Source organism: Pinus tabuliformis, chromosome 3_1 (genome assembly GCF_031772625.1).
Source record: "Pinus tabuliformis cultivar Carrire ecotype Pingquan chromosome 3_1, CPIR1, whole genome shotgun sequence".
NCBI classification, from domain to species: Eukaryota; Viridiplantae; Streptophyta; class Pinopsida; order Pinales; family Pinaceae; genus Pinus; species Pinus tabuliformis.
In genome coordinates this window covers 384,717,775-384,739,291 of record NC_142301.1, presented here as the reverse complement: position 1 = coordinate 384,739,291, position 21,517 = coordinate 384,717,775, and the positions used below count along the sequence as shown (strand labels likewise).

The following is a 21,517-nucleotide window of genomic DNA, read 5'->3' as shown; positions in this document are numbered from 1 at the left end:
AGATCAACTAGTGAAGGAACAGGGAAAATCTTCTGATACCCAGCTAGAAGATGAGTTTGAAAAGCTATACAGTTTTCAAACTCTTTGGAAGCTTCATCCATAAAAGGACAAAGGTGAATGAGATGATTACCTTCACACAACTTACAGGGAAATTTGACTTTTCCCTTTTTCCCATGAGATTTATTGTTAGTAGTTGAAGGTTTATAACCAACATGATCTCCAAAGGCTGATGAAAAATGTTGATGTGAACCTGTGGGCCACACTTCTAAGACCTTGGGAATACCAGGACAATTCTGAAGAAGGTGGTTAGCCTTACATAACATGCAAGGGAATTTTACATTCCAAGGCTGGTTAGAAGATTTTTGTTCAATAGTTGCATCTGTAGCAATGATTGCTTAGTTTCCCCCTTTCTTATTTGGTTTCTTCTTCTTCGTCCTCTTCTTCTTCTTCTTAGTTTCCTAGTTACTAGAATTCATACTTTCACCATGCGAAGAGGAAGAATGAGGTGAAGAAATAGGTGAAGAATCTGAGGGGTAAACTTTAGGATCAACATGAAGTTGATGTTGTTCAAGTGGAGGAGAACATGGTTGAAAAGAAGTTTGGACACTAGGAACCACTAAGGTCAAAAATAACCAAACTGGCAGACCAATGGTTAATCTAGGAAGGGACAACGTTTCCATATAAGGAGCACAATATTTCAAAAAGAAGGAAAAGGACTAAGATTCCTGTCAGAGGGGCTTCCTTGACTGGTAAACTTAGGAAATGTGGCCATAAGTATCAACCTATGATCTACTAAGGAGTATTTCGAAGGATGTTTCTCCGTGGTCAATTAATTTTAGAATTTGAAATGAAAACTTTTCCTTTCCATTTTTCAAGAGTCAAGAAAAGGACGAAAAGGTGAGTCAAGTTGCTTTCGTTGGTTTAGTGAGTTTGAAAGGACAAGTACTCGATGATATTTTAAAATTTAAGGAGTCAGAAAAGATCAAAATGACTACTCAGATACTATAGGCAGAAGGGATTACCAAGTAATCGTGAACTACAATACACACCTTAGCAAATAAATTTACTAAGGACTTGATGTACATGCAGGAAATCTCCCTGAATGTGGTTTTTGGTGTATCACATTTACAGGGTGGTAGACACGGCTTCCTATGGATAAATTTTTTCAACCTATGAGGAGCTCCCTTTATATATTTGATGCTACGGGGAACACAAGTCTCTGCTAGCACTGTCTAATGCAAGTGTATTGTGAACGACAACTGCTAAGTTTTATAGATGCCAGAACAAGTCTCTAGCCTAGACCACTAAGTATGGACGTTAATTTTTCAAATGCTCCTTAGATTAATTGATAGATTTTAAAGTCGATCTTCAATTTTGTCTTAGTTTTGGGCTCAAAATGATGTCACCTGAATGCCTATGATGCAACTATATGAGAAAAGGAAAAAATTCCATTTCTATGAAAGCTAGACTAAAGGGAAGGAATTTCAATTAATAATGCAAAAAACGAAATGCATCATGCAAAATGGCTTCCACTAAATTTCACTTTCGTCTTCCAAATGAAATGCCAAAAGTAAAAAGAAATTCACTTTTCACTATCTCCAATGCAATGTTTTCGAAAGAAAAATGGTTTTACTTTACAAAGATGCACTTATAGGAATTATGCTTTTGTTTTCATTTTTAATGATTCGATGCACCTAATACAGTTTTTAGCTTTCAATCAATGAAAAAAGTGATCCATTTTCAATGATGAATCTCAAAAAATAACTTTTCAATGCAACTAATCTAATGTATTTTTACGAAAAGTAAATCTCGAAATACAAGCTAAAACAAATGAAAAATGATGTTTTCAATGATTTCCACACAAAACAACACTCAATCAATTAGCAAAACAAGCATCTCAATGACAGCAACAAGCAGCAAGTGATGACCAACTCACTAGAAACCCTAGAACTCAATCAGATTTCACTTCAAAGCCAATGAGACAATTTTTTCAAATTAATCAAGATGATCAATCAAAAACACCATAGACACTCTGGAAAATCATTGATAGAGGACACAAAGACTGAAAACAAGAAGAGAAACTCTATTTTCCCTTATATTGTGGGATCATCACGCCTGTCATAGGCAAGAAAGTGATAATCACAACTGTACTTAAAATATTCGTGATGTCATCACGACTGTTAGGGAGATAACCACGATGGGCCAAAAAAATGAAGAAAAAATAAGAAATCTTCAAGACCAAACAAAAATCAATATTCTTAAGCAATCACTAGCAAGTGAAAATAGTTACAGAAAATAAAACAAGCTAGAAAACTGACGGTTGGTCAAACTCAACACAAAAGCAAGATGAAGGATTGAATGGAAAGGGTTATAGCTTCCCCAACGGTGTCACCATTATGTTGTCTAGGTAAATTCTCTCTGTGGATGGAGACGATCCCTCTAACATAATGAGTGGGTCTAGAAACCGACGTGACAACCTACTAGACACTTTCCTATGTTGCAATCGAAATGAGAGATGAAGAAGATGGCCTACCTCATCCGGATGCTATCTCGATATCCTTTGTTGAAGACCTTGAATCACTTGTGTCACGGGCTCGTTTCTACTGCTCTCAGTGTTTATGCACCTACACAAGGGATAAAGACACAAAAAGGCATGCAAATACAAATAACATATTCAAAAGAAACCTACTTAACTAATCAAGGAGTGTTAAGTTGAATGATACATGAGCATACACATTTAGGGAAAATGAACCAACAATTCTATATTAATAGAAAATAAAGGGAATCATAGAACCAAGCCTTGATGTTGATAGGATATCCTTTAAATGAATATCAAAGTCCAAGCTAAGCTTTCCAAGAACTCCCTTTCCAAGCCAAATGAGTAGCATATAGCCACAATATTAGCATAAGGGTGAAAATAGACATACACCAACCCATCCTCCAACCTGTCCAACCATTTGGGAATGGGAGAGGATGCACATATAGGCTGGTAAAGGGAGTTAGGATCTCTCCAAATATCGGATTAGGCCCTCATCTTAAGGTGGTAGCTCATAGGGATAAGACCATGAGGCCAAGTTGGGAGAATTAGACCTCATCTATGTTGAGCAACCTCCAGCTCGCCACTCTGGAAGCTCCTAAATCATGAAGCTTCTCATCCTCTTTAGGAAAATTGCCTTTTTGGGATCATCATGGGTATATGAGCAAACAAAGTGATTCCATCATGGCTCTGGTATAGTGCAACGGGAAACCATTGCGGTTTTTAATCTCATAAGAGCGATGATTCTCAAATTAGGGTTTAAGAGCTATTTACTTCAGGATAAGCTCAAGGTATTTTCCAATCAATGTCTTAGGAGGATTTGAAGTAAATATATGAATGAGTACACTGCATTATGGTCATGATTCAGGCACTTCAGGGTATGTCACAAGGAAGTGCAAGAGGTGTGACAAAATATTGTGTAACACCGACCTCGATGAGATTAAAGTCCGAGGTAAGTGAAGACCATTCTAGCGTCTTCTTGAGAAAACATAGTGCTTCAAGAACATATTTTTATACCTACAAGACATGGGAACACGGTATAAGTAATTAACATTATGAAATCGAGTGAACAAAGTAATAAGAGCAATATAGGGGGAGTGAACACCATACCTGAAATAATAACCATTGGTGGTCTCCAATCTATAACCAATCATGGAATAATATGCTCAGGCGTGGTATAACCTCTAGGATCCATAAAAAAAGAAGAAAAAAGAGAATGAGAAACATATCTTGAAATGAATTGAGGTGACAAAGCAAAAGGACTAGCATGACCTTTATGAATATTACATGTCACGCTACTGACAATAACGAGAATGTTGCAACTTACCTTACATTGTTTTCTCTAATCGTCCAACTAGTACTATTGCTTGAACGCTTGGGTTAACTGCTACTACCACCTATATCGGAAAAGTTACAATGAAAGTAAGAAAGTTAGAAACCTTTGTTAGGGTTATTAATAGCATTAGGAATTAGAGAGAAGATACAAACAAAAATAAAGAAAGTAACCTGAATTGTGAATGGATGATTTGGCTGAGGAGATGGGTCCTTTGTACAAGCTATGCCAGAAAATCAACTAGTATAAAACCAAAGCTAATACTCTTATTATTAAATTATGGAAGGAAACTGATGTTGTGCGAGTAGTGTAACTGATATCATCAGAATATAAAAGTAAGCATGAACACCCAAATGGGGAGGGGTTTCTTGAAACACAATTAAATCAGAAACCCAGAATTCTAGAAGTGGACCTAGAATTTTTCTCCAAGAGTTGAGGTCACGACATCCATGGATTATGATATTGACGATTCCTGTAAGAAAATAGGGAAAAACAAGCTTAGTCAACCTCAAATGGAGATGAGCATAGAGTCAACAAAAGACAGGCGAAAAAAAATCATAAAATGCAACCACTAACAAATTATTAGTAACCTTAAAGGAAAGATTTTCCCAAAGTGGCGTCATACATGTAAATGGAATACCCAACATATTGTCATAGACACTAGAAACAAACACTGAATAATGGATTAAGAGTAGGGAAATGCTTCACAAAGAAACCATAGAGGAAAGGTAGTGAATCCAACCATAAGAATCAAATAAATTGCCTGCAAGAACGCATGGAGTAAAAAATGGTGGAAGCATGTAGATTTTGTCTGTCTTCATGACTTTTGTGCATCCATAGAAGGCCAGATGCCAAATAGTGACAAAAAGCATTGGGGTGATGGCACCAGAAGGAGAAGGCGGCAACGAAAGGGAAGAATGATTGAGAAATTAGGGTTCAAAAGGTTTTAGGGTTATGAAATTAATCGTGACCCTTTATGGCCATCTCTCTATCCTAACCATTCAACTACCACTACGATGATCACATGGCCTCCATGTGATGGAGGCAAACGTGGAGAATTCTAATTACATGGTTAATCTCCCAAGCAGGAGTGGCACAACCAATATTGGAATTGGTGAAGAGGTTATGAGAATCATACAACTTTAGAACATAGGCACTAAATTGAATTTTATTGCATAGTAAAGTAGTAAAACAAAATATATCATAAGGTATTACAAAGTTGTTAAGAGGTGTGTTCCATAACAACACAGAGAATGAAATAATATTGCCATTGCAACCATTATAGCATATAACCTTTAATTAGCTAAGAGGGTATTTCCACCATACTTATACCTAGAATTAAGAAGAATCTCCTAAGTGAGGAGTGAGTGACGGTAACTTTCTAGGAATTATTGTAATAAGGTATACCTTGTAACATGCCCATGTGATAAATGTGATAATGTATACTTGTAATATGTTATGAAACCAGCTCAAGAAAAGATAGAAAAGATAGATCAACACCTTAGAATTCAGCCTCTTCGAGGGGGCAACCTCCTTTACATTACATAAATGAACAATTCTTGGATGATACAAATGAAAAGACCTCCTTTCTATATATAGGAGTCTAAGGGGTTATAACATAATCAGAGCCGACATAAAAATACTAATGTAAGGGCACAATAATTACAATAGTGGGCTTCTATGGGGCACAATAGTAACAATATGGGCACTACATGGGTACATCAATATAATAAGTGGGTTGTACTAATAACAATAAGGGGTTACACTAGTAGTATAGGGGCCTAACATGCCCCTCTCCTTCAAAAAGCGTTGTCCTCAACGCTTGAGTAGTTCTTGATGCTTCTGTATAAAATTCTTGTCCTCCCATGTGGAATCTTCAGCGGGTAAGTTCTTCCACTTGATGAGATACTCTGAAATTGATTGATTTCGTAGCTGTCAGGTTCTTGTTTCCGTGATTGCTCCAGGTTCCAATATGATTTTTCCTTTCTCTTCAATTTCTGGCAATATTGTTCGAATTGGGATCTTTTGCAACTTTTGAATAAGTGGCCATACTTCTTCGTCCTTCTTCCATTCATCCCTTGCTTCGTTTATCCAATCTGGTTGGATAATAGAAATAGCACAAAACAATGCTTCCACATCATCATCCTTGAAGAGTCTTCCCATTCGGTAAGGTCGTCATTTTTTAAGTGCATGTAGTATTGCCAACATTTCCTTCTCATAAATATCTTGCTTGAGATGTAGCAGTAAAAATACCCAATCACCTACATCAAAACATTTTTCACTACAATGTTGATCTACCTGTTGTTTTGTTTGATTTTGCACCGAAGTGGCGTTATCCTTTAAAAGTTGGAGAACTTGTTGTTGATGCTCGATGTGATTTTTCACTGCTTGAACCTTTTTCTTCTTGATATGTCCTTCTATCTCTAGAGTTTGAGGAGTGGTAATTTCTTCCAATCCTTTACAAGATATGGCTGGATTCATTTCTTGATGCTCGATGTGATCTTTCACTTCTTGAACATTTTTCTTCTTGATATGTCCTTCTATCTTGATAGTTTGAGGAGTGGTAATTTCGACCAATGAATTACAAGATATGGTTGGATTCATTTCTTCTTTCTCTATGTGATCTTTCACTTCTTGCACCTTTTTCTTCTTGATATGTCCTTCTATCTTGAGATTTTGAGGAGCGGTAATTCTTACCAATGCTTGACAAGATATCGTCTGGTTCATTTCTTCTTTCTCTGGGGTGGGGTCCTGGCGTATATCTTCTTCTTTTGATGTTTCTTGATCCTTTTCTTCCTCCTCTTCATATTCTATGTAAAATAATTTCTTCTCAGCACACTTATAACCTTTAGTGCATTTGCTATCACAATTGTAAAAAAGCCCTTTTTCTCTTTTTTCTTTCAGTTGTTGTGGTGTAACCCTTGTAGGTTGTGGAAGGCTAGGAGAAAAAACAATTCCATCTTTATAGTTGTGAGGGGTATGCTTCCTGGTTTCCATAATTTTTCTTTCCAATATGTCAAAAAACCCTTTTACTCTTTCCAATTGTTGTGGTGTTGCTCTAAAGAAGGTGTTGCTCTTTGTATCCTCATAATGTGCTATCATTTCCTCCGTGAAAATTGACCACGTAAGAATTTGTTTACGAGAACAGAGCCCTTCATACCATAAAAATTGATCTGGTTCTAAATATGAAGATGCAATACATACCTTTTGTAACAGTGGTACACCATGTAGATCAAAATATTGCTCCATCTGAAGTATCCAATTTATCGGATCCTTGCCATCAAACTTCCTCACCTTGATTTTTCTTGATTTTAGGACCTCGATCTTGAAACGACTGTAACTCTGTACTTACGGATATTTAAATTTTGAAATTGCTACCTGTAGTATCTCTCTGTGTCCTCCTTCCAATGCCACCAGTCTGATCCAAGTTGGATTCTCCAAAAAAGAGTTATGCACAATCTCCCAAGATGACCTGATTATAGACCTTTCCAGAAGAGTGAACTTGTATGAAGTGCCACGTGTCAATTTTTTGACCTTTGGCTCTGAAAAAGATATAAAAGAAACTACATTCCGTCCTCTTTCTGTAACTTCGTACGAAATTTCAATCCAATGCTCAGAGAGAAAGTTATGACTATTTTCCCCAGGTCACTTGTTTTGAATGTAATTCAGGAGTCTGCAAAAAGACCAACTTCCTTAGATCATATCTCCGCAAATATCGCGCGAAAATCTCTGAAATTCGGACCCAAGGTTCAACGCAATTTCTTCTCAAATGGGTTTTTTTTGCGACTTCTGAAACGTCACAGAAAAAAAAGTTATAGCGAAAATTCCATGATGACCTGTTTGGAGCAGCGAAACCCTAGAATCCAAAGCTCTGATACCAAATGTTATGAAACCAGCTCAAGAAAAGATAGAAAAGATAGATCAACGCCTTAGAATTCAGCCTCTTCGAGGGGGAAACCTCCTTTACATTACATAAATGAACAATTCTTGGATGATACAAATGAAAAGACCTCCTTTCTATATATAGGAGTCTAAGGGGTTATAACATAATCAGAGCCGACATAAAAATAATAATGTAAGGGCACAATAATTACAATAGTGGGCTTCTATGGGGCACAATAGTAACAATATGGGCACTACATGGGTACATCAATATAATAAGTGGGTTGTACTAATAACAATAAGGGGTTACACTAGTAGTATAGGGGCCTACCTTAATATGCTCATGGAATAGAAATGCAAGAACATGTAACTTTGAACTAGGTCTTATGTTGTTCATTGTAGAATAATAAGGGAATACATGGTGACAACAACACCAGTGCTATAAACACATATAAGCAAAATAAAAAATAAAAATGTTTGGCTTGTACTGTACGAGTAGAGTTATGACATAATGTTTCCCATCGCTTGGCCTTCGACCATCGGAGGTTAGTAGGTGTTGAGAAAAGCATGTTTGCACATTTTGAACTGATAAGGATTTAGTACTTTCGTCAAATAACAAGCCTAAAAGATGTGACATTTCACATTTGTTGTAGTTCCATTTATTGCCATTTCCCTATGAGGAAAGAACCAAAGGTTGTGTAGTGGTGATAAGCGCAAAGTGGTCTCGTCAGTCAGTAGAGTATGGTAGACATAAATCCTTCATGTCATTTGTAGTTTTTCATTGCCATCGGCTAATTGTGGAAGTAATGAAAGCTTGCGAGTGTTGATGAGTCTTGGATAATCTTGTTTACAAAGAAACTTGACAAACAGAACATTTCACTACAATTAAAGGTTTTTTCCACCATCACCTCCTATTTCTATTCATCGCCTTGAACTAAAACAAAGAAAGCACTATTGATTACGAGGAGCCAACAGACCTAGTGCCTTTTGTTTTGGGCTCTTGGTCATAGCATTGTCATATCTATCATTTCGCTTAACACTTATGCACTAGAGAATTTGAGTGCAAGTGACATTATTGGCATCACAAATGAAGAAGCTAAAATGCAGAAGATCCCTTTTATCAAAAAATTTCGACTTGCTTTCCCATTGTTTTTGGTTTGTGCTCACCAATAAAATATAACTTCTTGTTTTGTTTTCCATAACACACAATTTAATACAGTGGGAGAATTGTGGACATTTACAATGTATATCATAGCATTCCATATTTAATCTCAATGAAATGTAATTTGTTTTCTTATGATTATAGCTTGGACTTAAAAGCTTAATGGATCATCTTCCTTTTTGAAATTAAAATGATGCAATATAGATATAAATATTTGTTTCAATTTAATGATGTGTAATTTTATTAATAAAAAAACACTAAAATACATAAACTTAAAAAAAAAAAAAAATGTTTTATTATTATTTTTTGAAACTTAAAATGTATTAAGAAAGTTATTTCTTAAACCAGAATCTACTTATTTTTTATTTCAAAAAATCTAATAATAAAAGTGTTTGAATAGTATTTTGAATGGTTAAAACAAATTCAGCATCTTCAAAAACATCTCTCGGACATTCCAAATCTTGAAGCTTAATAGCACAAATTTTCACTATTTTTTAAACAAAATTATAACCCTATTACACTACCATTTTTATTTTATAATCACTACCTCGTGTAATTAAAAATATACCCATTTTATAATCACTACATCATATAATTTAAAATATACCCGACATTTACCTTTCACAGGACAACGTCATCCCGATCCTAAACTGAAAGAAAGTGCTAGAGGCAATCACAAATAAGAAAACACACTTGTTACTCGCAACTCCATTTACATCCAATAAGAAAACACGTTTGTTAATCACAACTTCATTTACGTCCTGTTTTCTGATCAACGCTTTGCTTTTAACCAAAAAAAACAAAACAGTTATCATAATGCTCCATTCAACCCTGTAATTAAGGAAATACAACTTAATCATCTGAAGAATTACATGCATCTAATTTTTTCAACTTTCTTGATACTTGGAGTAAGAAAAACCGGTGAGGGATTGGTTGATATGGCGATATGCTCGGCATCTTATCCTTTTTCTGAATTTGATTGCTACTACCGTATGGTCGATTAGATACACAGCATGACGATCAGTTTGATTTCTATGCAGGAACATACACCAAAGGGGTGATCAAAGGGATATGAACTACTAGTCGATGATCACACACCATTCCCATTTCATATATAAGATCCGCTACCCCCATTGCGCAGCGTATATTTTGCATACAACATATTGTCGTTGCTCGAGAGTCGAGTGGGAGGTCAAGAACGTTGGATTTTTGGGGATGAGCTGGGCCACACGTACTACTACTGGCGACTCTGTCAACATGGCGGGTTCAAAGAATAAGCCTTCCACCATTGCTCTGGCACTCGAAATTGGTGCACAGCCCCTCCAGACAACGAAGCTCTCCAAGAAGTGGACCCTGTTTCCAACTGCGCGGCGCAGGACGCGGGCCCGTACCCAGCGTAACGGCCTCCGGATTCCACCGGCGTGCGCTGACTAGGATTTAACCATGTGAGACAACTGCCATATGCAATTCACTGTTACATCCATATGAAAGAAAATGATATCCGCACGAACACCATGGATTCAAACATTCTTAACATTCCCTGTTAGCAGTGAAAGGAGGTATTTGTATGTAAGGATAAGCTAAATTTATTTTATAATTTTCTTTTTCTTGATTTGAAATTTAACGTTTTGAGTTTGCCTCCGGAGCAGGCAATTGCTGATGAGCAACCAATCTTGTTCTTTGACATTTGCCATATAAATGTGAAAGAACAAATGAAGGTGTGTATCCACATGGGTGACCGTGACATAAATATAAACTACTGAAACTAAGAGTTGAATATAGAAACTACTGAATATATCACTACAGGAAGATGGTGATAGCATATTTGATAAATTGGAAGTTTAAGTAGTCTGATTTGATTCTAGAAATAAAGTGTGTATAGATTTTGGTGAAGTGAAATTGAATAATGAAAGCTGAAAAGAGATGTGTTTGGAAAGACAATTTAAGGTTTCAGCTTCGTACTCTCGAATGCCATGAAATATTTGAAATTATTAATAATCAGTCAACATTCTTAAATCTGTGAAATTGTAATTTCAAATGCCATAAAACTCTACGATTTTAAAAACCAATTAACATTGATCAATAGGATCCACATGCAATAGAATGTCTACCTACATTCAAGAATATCATATTATTTTCTGATGCAGGAACACCAGATTACAGGAATGTAAAATGATAATTATCACTATTATTTAACTTTAAATCTCAAAAGAAACCGCGGACTGAATACACTGAACATACTCCACATGAGATTTTTCTAGTTTCTCAATGGCAGTCCACATTCCAGTGGTTTCCGCTGTAGCAATTGTTGCACTTGTCGTAGGCGGAGGCTCAAACAGATAGAAAACCTGACCATTACTCTCAGCATAACCGCAAACAAAAATCTTGTCACGCCACGTTACACAACATGAAATCCTTGTAAGGGTTTCTGGAAGAGAACCTACTGCCCTCCAAACGTTTTCGTTGGAGTCATATTCCATCACTCCTTGCTGCTTCTGGAACGAGTACAAGCGCCCAGAAGAAGCAGCGACCACACAACACTGTGGGCCTTTCCCTTCCCCGACAGTCCACATATTTTCCAGCGTTGTCCATGCCCCTGTTTCTGGATCATAAACTTCTGCACTCCGCTTGAATCGATCGCTCAACTCACTATTATAATTGCTAATAACGAAAAATTTGCCGTCGATGAAAGCACCATAGCATTCATCCCGTTCTTCACGCATCTCAGGAAGAATCTTCCATTCGTCTTCAAACACATTGTAAACAGCTGCAGATCGCAGGAATTCTTCGTCGTCATCGTGTCCACCTGCAACGTAAAGGAGTCCCTCAGGTGATACCGAGAAAGCACCGGAGATTCGAATCTCCGGCATGTCTGCGCCACGGCTCCACTTTCCAGATGAGAAGTCATAGATGAAAACGGTATTGAGTGCCTCTGCTAGGTAGAGGTCGGATGGATTCCATCCGCCTATCAAAACCAGCTTTCGATCGACACAAACACAGTCACAGAAGAGTGGAATCCCATTGTGAGAACCGGGGAAATAGGGAAGGGGAGGAAGCGTTTCCCAGGTGCCTCGCAAAGGGTCAAACACAGACACCACAAATTCTAGATCATCATCAGGGTAAGCAGGATATTCCCGGAGTTCCACTAAACATATACAATGCTGCGAAGTCCCAAACTTTTTTCTGTCTTCGTAAAACTCGGGGTGGTTCACAGCGGCCTCCCAGCTTTTGCACACAGCTCTGAGGGTTGCATGAGAGTCGTAAGGCACTCTTAGCAGACAATGTCGACCTATTTCCCAGCAAAACCCTCCATAATCAGATGCACTACAGCTAGCGAAACCCTCCATAATCAGATGCACTACAGCTAGCGAAACACGGTCTGATACTGCTGGTGTTCGAAAATTTGATTTGATGAACAAATTATTTGGTTTGATTCGATTCGTTAGGAGAATAAGTCAATGTTTACGCTCCAAGGCGATTGAATATGAAGTTGGCAGATACAGACAGTTTGAAAAACCTGCAAAGGCAAGCACAAAGACGAATACGTTTTGAACGAACTGAATACGTTTACGTTTACGTTCCAAGACTGTTTGTAAAATCTGCAAAGCCAAGCACAAGACGGACACCTAATATCACAGCAATCAGACAAACCAAAGACTCATCTACCAGAATTACACTCTTCTTACCTGGAAAGGTTAAACAGAAACCCCTGCTCGATGCCGCGCCAGGCCGGATCGAACCCAACTGATAACCACAACCCAGAGAGATGGAACGAAGTAAGGCGCCACAGAATGTGAATGCGGTCGACAGAAATATGAAGGAAAACTCAAGTCATAACTCAAGTCAATAACAGAGATCGCATAAATGAGGCACCGCATTTAAGTAATGAAAAATGGACCAATTGGCTTTCGATTGTCATGCTGTGTTTCGCAATTTGTGCAACGGAAACCCTAATGGCGTGGTGAACAAATCATCGATTGGTTCCTTGTGCGGTGGGTAGAATTCAAGAAAGATCCAGCAATAAATAACTTTAAGATGGGCACTACATACCAGTGAGCTAACTGGAGAACTAGGAAAAAACTAATAGCTATGAATTTGCGAAATAAATTTATAAACACCTGTAACATTTTATATTTAATTTCGTATAATAATAGTCAATTTTAAAATTTCAATCAATAAATAATTTTGAGTTGAATGAAAATTATATATAGAAGATAACAAAGTTAATATTAATAATCTATCAAAATGATGTATTTAATATGACATGTAATTGAGGTAGTTCTTTGTAATGGTGTATTATTCTTAAGAATATAGGAACTTGCATATGTAAAATAACAAGATCAACACGGCAAACACTTTTTTTTGGCAATAAAATATATCCATGTTATTCTCAAGGATATTGGAATGTGTGCAATTTGAATACGGGAGATTACAAGGTTAACATTACCAAGCAAATGCCTTTTCAAGTTCTTCTCGAGAATATTGGAATGTGTGCAACTAAATATGGAGGCTAGTATGATCAACACTATTTACTAAGCACATTGTCCAACAATGAAATTGGCATGCATTGTTATCAAAAAGATTGGAATGGGTGCAAACTCAATGGACAAGGTCAACAACACCAAGCAAACACCTTTTCAGCGATGAAATTGACATGCTTTATTTTCAAGAACATTGGAATGTGTGGAAACTCAATATGGAAAATATCAAGGTCAATACAATGATATTCACTTGCATTATTGGTAAGAATATGAGAATGATTGCAAATTCGATATGGAAGATAGTCCTGTTAACACCATTAAGAAAGCAACTTATCTAACAATGAAATTACCAAAAGTAAGCAAGACATGCATGACACAATTTCAATAACTATGGAATGAGTGCAAACTCAATATGGGAGATAGCATAGTCAAAACCACCAAGCAAGTATTTTTTATTGAAATTGACATGAATATGCAAACTCAATATGGAGGATAGCAAGGTCTACATCACCAAGTATCTTTTCTAAGAAATGTATGCCCATGCAATCTCAAAAACGTTAGAATTGATACAAACTCAATATGGAGGATAGAAAGGCCAACACCTTTTACAACAATGAAATAGATAGAAGTAAGCAAGACATGCATGACACAATCTCAACAACTTCGAAATGGGTGCAAACATAATATGGAGAATAGCAATGGCAACGCCACCAAGAAAATACTTTTTCTAAGAGATGCATGGCACAACCTCAATAACTTTGGAATGGGTTCAAACTCAATCTCAACAACTTATAAATGGGTGCAAACATAATATGGAGAATAGCAAGGGCAACACCACCAAGAAAATATTTTTTCTAAGAGATGCATGGCACAACCTCAATAAATTTGGAAAGGGTCCAAACTCAATAGAGGACAATGAGCTTCCCTTTGTGAATTTCAGGAAATATGAAAGGTTGTGGAAATCTCCACTCTCAAGTTGACAAAAGTAATCAAGACAACAAGAAAATAATTGCCCAATGATAAGGTCAACAATAACAAAAATACATTTTTTCACGCTATGAGAAGAAAGCTATATAAACAAGGTCAACATCAACATGATGTAGATTTTTCAATTATGGAAATTTGTTATAGAACTAAACATAATATTGATTATGTGAAGTTATCAAGGTATAATCTTATATGCATACATTGCTCTCATCTTAAAATTGATGTTGTGTATTTCAATGTCAGGGTTGATCCAGGTGGATATTGGTGGCCACCCGCCAATTCCACTTGGACCCCCACCATTGCTTCTTTCAGTTTTTGAGTTTCCTTAATTGTAGCATAGTTTACTATTTTTAACAATTTTTCGGGTCCTAAACTTCCGGAGTCGTTTTGAGGCCCTAAACGACGTTATTTTGGAAATCTAGGGGCAACAATTTTTTGTCCAAAACTGTCTTTTTTGTTGTAGTCCTCTAAGAGATCTTTCCAACGGGCTATCATGCGCATCAAACGGAGATAATATGACCAAGTCATGATCCCCGGAAGTTGGTTGTCCAACTCACCCCAATAGGGCCCATAAACTCTTGGTGTTACATCTCCTCGGGTTAGGGTTTTGGTTGTTTAGGGTTTTCTCTTATTGTTCAATAATAAAAAGGCCCTTGAGCCTCATTATAGTTCAGTTCAGAGGCATGTAGCTGCCACATCTCTTCTCAGAGATAAGCTACCATCGCCCTAGCTGGTGTATTTCCATTTCTGTTTGTAAGCATATTTTAGTATTTTACATTAATGAAATGAAGCATTATTTCCATTGCATCTCTCTGTTTATGGTTATCTTTGTTATTTGTTGCGTTCTTGTTTAAATCCGGATCAGTGGTATCAGAGCAGTCTGCTTTTTTTCTCTGTTTTTCTTTGCATGTCCCAAACGAGGTCGGGATATAAGGAGTTAGGGCTTGAACTAGTCAAACCTTTGCAAGACCAACCTCGCAAATCCTGACGGCCTCCCATGGTAGATGAAGAGAAAGATGAGGGGGCAGGAGATCTTACCAAAATCTTGCTTGAAGAAGCCCTTGAGCGACAAAGGAACGCGATGATGGACAGATTTTCCCATATCCTTCAACGGCCATCCAGGGGTGACGCATCGGCTTCCAATAGCTACTGTGTAAACACCACGCTGTTTAAGGTACACGTTAAGTTTGAAATCCCCATATTCGAGGGTCAAATAGACATAGATGTCGTCGATAAACAGTTAAATCTGCTAGAGGGTTATTTTTTGTTCATGATTTTTCTAGTCGGGAAAAGATTATTTTCGCTCTTCTTAAAGCAGTTCCCCATGTCAAGGATTGGTGGGAAACCTACTGTGAGAAGAAGGATGAAAGTACAGGCTCACTATTTTCAGCTGCACCCACTTGGAATTCATTCCGAGATATCATCAAGGAGTAGTACTACCCTGTTGGAAGCTATGAGGATTAATACATAAAGTGGACCACGTTGCGACAGGGAAGGGACCAAGATGTGCTGAAGTTTACCAATATTTTCCATACCCTTCACACAAAGTTGGGTATCAAGGATTCGAAGCATCATTTGGTACTCAAATACTGTGGCTACTTGCATAAGTACATCCAGGAAGAAATAGAATTCCTGAACATCTCCTCACTCAGCAAGACATACCAATATGTCGTCAAGGTCGAGCAAAAGTTTAAACAAAATAAGCAAGACCTTGGATCTACGAATCTGAAGCAAGGGAAAGGTGCCCCCAAACCGTAGAACAAAGAACAAAGCCAAGGCGAGGTGACCCAAGACAACCCGCCAAAGCTGCAAGAAAAGAATAGCATCGCAAAGCCAAAAAAGGACATGGGAAAGTGGTGTGAGTTCCATAAGAGTTCCACTCACAACATAAGTGAGTGTCGGGCCAATCAGTCACTAGTGGCTGAGCTAAAGGTTTCAGAATTAGATGCATGTTTCGACTCTGAGTCAGAAACCTGACAAGGGGAATGACAAAGGGAACCAGATTATCGATGTGGAGCCCAATGCCACCGTTGCCACCATGAAGATCCAGAAGGAGGAACCCAAAGATCCAGAGGAGAAGGAGCGTCTCTTCCACTCCTAGATGTGGGTAAAGGGTTCCCCGCTACAGTTCATTATCGACAGCGGGAGGCAAAAGAACCTCATTTTGGCAAAGGTCGTGAAGTGGTTGGGCTTACTGACCACAGCACATCCACAACTATACACCATCGGGTGGCTTCACCAAGGACGGGATCTTTGCGTGAGCCAGCAGTGTCACCTTCCATACAACATCAAGCCCTTCATAGATGAGGTATTGTGTGGAATTTCTCTCCTTGAAGTTTGTGATGTATTACTAGGACAACCATACTTGTGGAAGCAACATGCTGTGTATGAATCAAGGCCCCGTGTTGTTATGGTTACTTTGGGAAATAAGTTGTATAGGGTACCAGAGGTAGAACGGCCTACTGCCATCTCTTTGGTTACTGCAAAACAATGTAGTAATCTCATTTCCAAAACTTGGAAATTTGTTTTCCTGATGATACGCCCTCAAGGAAAGAAGAAGACGGTGGCCATGACCTCCAGACAGGGCCCCTCCACATGACAACTACAGATGGACAAGGTCGAGGAAGAGTATGAGGACATATTCCCCTCTCCCGCAAGGGCTCCTCTGCACTATCAGGTCAAGCACTCCATCGATCTGACCCCAGGTGCACCACTGCCCAATGGACCAATCTATCAGCGCTGTGTTCTGGAGAACGATGAAATCAAGAGGCGGATTCAGGAGCTGCTACGTAAAGGTCACATCCGTCCGAGTTCATTGCCCTGTGGGAGCCCAATCGTGTTGTTACAGAAGAAGGATGGGACTTGGAGACTCTGTATTGACTATTGAGCATTAAACAAGATCACTGTCTGTAATGGGTACCTGATCCCACGGATTGATGACCTCCTGGACCAACTGAAGGGGGTAAAATATTTCAGCGAGATCAATTTGAAATCAGGATATCACCAGGTACCAATCGAACCCTTTGATGTGTGGAAGACTGCCTTCAAAGCCAAGGAGGGCCTTTTCGAATGGTTGTTTATGCCTTTCGGATTGACAAATGCTCCTGCAACCTTCATGAGGTAATGGATGACATCTTGCAACCATTCACTAACTCATTTGTAGTGGTATACTTGGATGACATCCTCATCTTCAGCCAGAGTTAGGAAGAGCACCTCCACCACATCCGACGAGTTCTCCAAACACTGCGGCAACACAAGCTATGTGCCAATTTGGAGAAATGCACTTTTTGCATGACCCAGGTTCAGTATCTGGGATACATTATTGATGAACAGGGGGTGCATGTGGATCAAACCGAGATCCAAGTCATTCAGGATGGGTCATCTCTAACCACTTTGACAGAGCTTCGCAGCTTTCTAGGTCTTGCCAACTTCTACTGCAGGTTCGTGTTGGGATTTTCTCATATCACTTGGCCCTTGAGTCAAGTCACCAAGGGAGGAGCAAAAGAAAAATTCTTTTGGTCTAAATATCAACAAAAGACATTCACAGAGTTGAAAGATCGCCTCTGCTTGGCACCAGTGCTCACATTACTAGACTTGCAACAACCATTTGAGGTCGAGACAGATGCCTTTGACTATGCTATTGGGGTAGTCCTTCCTCAACACGGGCATCCAGTGGGATATCGCAGTGAGACACTTTCAGACACAGTTCGGAAGTATCCCACTTATGAAAAAGAGATGTATTCCATTGTGCAGGCCTGCTGAAAATGGAAGCATTACATTTTGGGTAAGGAAACAATCATCCACACAGACTACTTACCCTTGCAGTTCATACAGACCCAAAGGAAATTGCAGAATGCTCGCCATCAGAAGTGGTCCACATACCTGCAACATTTCCATTTAAATATCAAGTATAAGAAGGGCAACACCAATAATGTTGCAGATTGCCTCAATCGACCACCGATCATGGCATTAACCACGGTGCTCAACTCTTGTGGGAACGAGACTTCTGATTAGCCACTTCTCTACAAAAGCGACCTAGAATTTGGCCACACATATCAGACACTATTGGAGGTTCAACATGTTCCATATTTTCACCTCCAGGATGCCCTGTTATGCCACCTGGGTCACCTTTGTATTCCTTCAAGCAAGCATGCCAAGATGATTTGGGAATCACACTACAGTCGGGCTACTGGGCATTTCGGGATCGAGAAAATGGTGGCAATACTGCAGAGGTATTTCTACTGGTCAAATCTTTGACAGGATGTCGAGAAGTACATTAGATCATGCACTGCCAGCGCCATTGCCAAACCAACCATCAAGAAGCAAGGCCTCTATACCCCACTGCCTACCCTTATTCGACCTTGGGAATGCATCTCCATTGATTACATGTCAAGCCTTCCTTCCACTAAGCATGGAAATAACTATGTTTTTGTGGTCGTCGACAGGTTCTCGAAGATGGCCATTATGGCGGCTTGCAAGAAGAATATCACAGCCGAAGCCACTGCTAAACTCTTCTTTGAACGAGTGTGGGTACACTTTCGGATCCCACAGTCTATTATCTCAGATCGGGACAACAGGTTCCTTACTACATTTTGGTCCAGTCTCTGGTCGATGCTAGACACCAAACTCACTAAGTGCACAACATTCCATCCTCAAACTGATGGCCAGACATAGGTTGTCAATAGGATGATCGTACACATTCTGCGCATGTACAACTCAAAGCATCCACGAACATGGGACGAGAGCCTCCCTTATGTTCAGCACAGCTACAAATAGGTTGTCCACAGCTCAACTGGCCACAACCCTTTTCAGGTGGGCTTGGGATTCCAGCCACTATGTCCCATTGATGTGGCCATGCCATGTGCAACTACTCACGTAGATTCGGCTCATGCCCATTTCGAAAGAACTAAGGCAAACAACTTCATTGAGCACATCCAATATATTCCCCAGTAGGTCCATGACATTCTAGAGAAATCAAATTCCAAGTACAAGCAGCAACATGATCAACATTGGGTGCCACAGAAGTTTCAGGTGGGCGACAAAGTCTAGTTGCATTTGCAAAAGGAACGCCTTACCAGAGCCTATCAGAAACTCATACCACTTCGATATGGTCCTTACGCCATTACCAAGGCTATGGTAGACAATGCATTTGAGCTCAGCATTCCCAGTGTTCAATGTGGACCGCCTTCAGCCATACTTTCCACCATTACTAGACACATCCGACATTGTAGAACAACTCACACCCACAGAGTTAAATCCAGATTGCATGGAACAAGCTGCAATTCATCAGATCATGGACACACAGATCAAGCACACTCGCCAGCAGAATATCCAACTGTATTGAGTTTTCAAAGGAGGCCAACTCCTTCACCAAGGCAAGTGGCTCACCAGGGACCAAGTTCAACAGAAGTTTCCTCATCTCATGGAGGAACTCAACGCAATGGGGACCATTGCTTCCTAAGGGGGGAGGAATGATCCAGGTGGATATTGGTGGCCACCCACCAATTCCACTTGGAACCCCACCATTGCTTCTTTCAGTTTTTGAGTTTCATTAATTGTAGCATGATTTACTATTTTTAGCAGTTTTTCGGGTCCTAAACTTCCAGAGCTGTTTTGAGGCCCTAAACGACGTTTTTTGGAAATCTATTGCCAACAATTTTCTGTCTCAAATTTTCTTTTTTTTCTTAGTCCTCGAAGAGATCTTTCCAATGGGCTATCATGTGCGTCAAACGGAGATAATATGACCAAGTCACAACCCCAGGAAGTTGGCTATCCAACTCACCCCAACGGGGCCCATAAACTCTTGTTGTTACATCTCCTTGGGGTAGGGTTTTGGTTGTTTAGGGTATGCTCTTATTTTTCAATAATGAAAATGCCCTTGAGCCTCATTGTAGTTCAGTTCAGAGGCATGTAGCTACCACTTCTCTTCTCATAGATAAGCTACCATCACCCTAGCTGGTGTATTTCCATTTCTGTTTGTAAGCATATTTTAGTATTTTACATTAATGAAATGAAGTATTATTTCCATTGCATCTCTGTGTTTATGGTTATCTCTATAATCTGCTGCATTCCTATTTAAATCCAAATCAATGGTACTTTTAAATTATAGGACATGTAAGAAATAATAAGTAAAAAAATTACTATAAAAATTGATTATTTTAATAAAAAAATGTCTTACAAATGTTATATATCACTTTAATCAAACTAGTTTTTGTATTAATTATTTGTATCAAAATTACGCCTTTACATAATTTAAATATTGAAAATTTAAAACTTTTTAAATTTACATAAATTAATTATATTATTTGTTTTGTTAGTTTCCATTGTAAAAATTAATTTATACACAAACCACAGAGTCTTTTAATTTCCATTGTAAAAATTTTGAGGATTCTTCCATTGTATAAAACATATCAGTTAAGTTGAGTGTTACTTGTCGAGCACATCGATCAAAAATAATTAAAAAGCAAGCACCCAGTTATGATTGATTGGTTCAACATGGACAAAAAACAATGAAACGGAAACACAAACAATTACTAGTGCAACACGGACAAAAAAAATAAAAGAACAACACGGACAAAAGTAATAAATTTTTTTTTCCTTTTCAAGTTTATTTTCTTTATTAGTCATAATCAACCTTGATTTAATTATAATTTTATATTTAAGAAAAATAAAATATAAACTAATATATAATAATTCCTCTATTTGACTCTCAATGTTTCTTAATAATTTCTATATATATTCATATAGATATTTTATTTTTATTTATAATAAATTAATATTGTCTTTTAAAAATTTTGATATGTTAAACACTCTTATCTATTAACCACATATTAATAAATATAATTTGTTTTTTTATTAGTAGAGCAAGGAAATAAAAGCTTAAGCTATTCCGCTCCATTGTGTTTTTTTTTTATTAGTAGAGCTAGGAAATAAAAGCTCAAGGGATTCCGCTTTATCGTGAAATTTAAGTTATATTTACATAGCCAATAGCTTTCAAATCTTCTACATATTTTATTTTTCTTGATTTGAAATATACCTTTTTAGCTTGTCTGAGGAACAAGGAATTACTGTTAAGCAGCGGCTATTGTTCCTTTTCATTTCCCATTTGATTATATAAATAAAAGTCGCGAGAATTT

General features: G+C 38.1%; 1 protein-coding gene across 1 annotated transcript; it reads right to left on the bottom strand.

Moving 5' to 3' along the window:
- Positions 1–11,111: 11,111 nt before the first annotated feature.
- On the bottom strand, positions 11,112–12,260 carry LOC149187339 (F-box/kelch-repeat protein At1g80440-like). Its single transcript, XM_089409631.1, has one exon. It carries the CDS (start codon positions 12,258–12,260, stop codon positions 11,112–11,114), a length of 1,149 nt encoding a protein of 382 aa, XP_089265757.1.
- Positions 12,261–21,517: the final 9,257 nt, after the last annotated feature.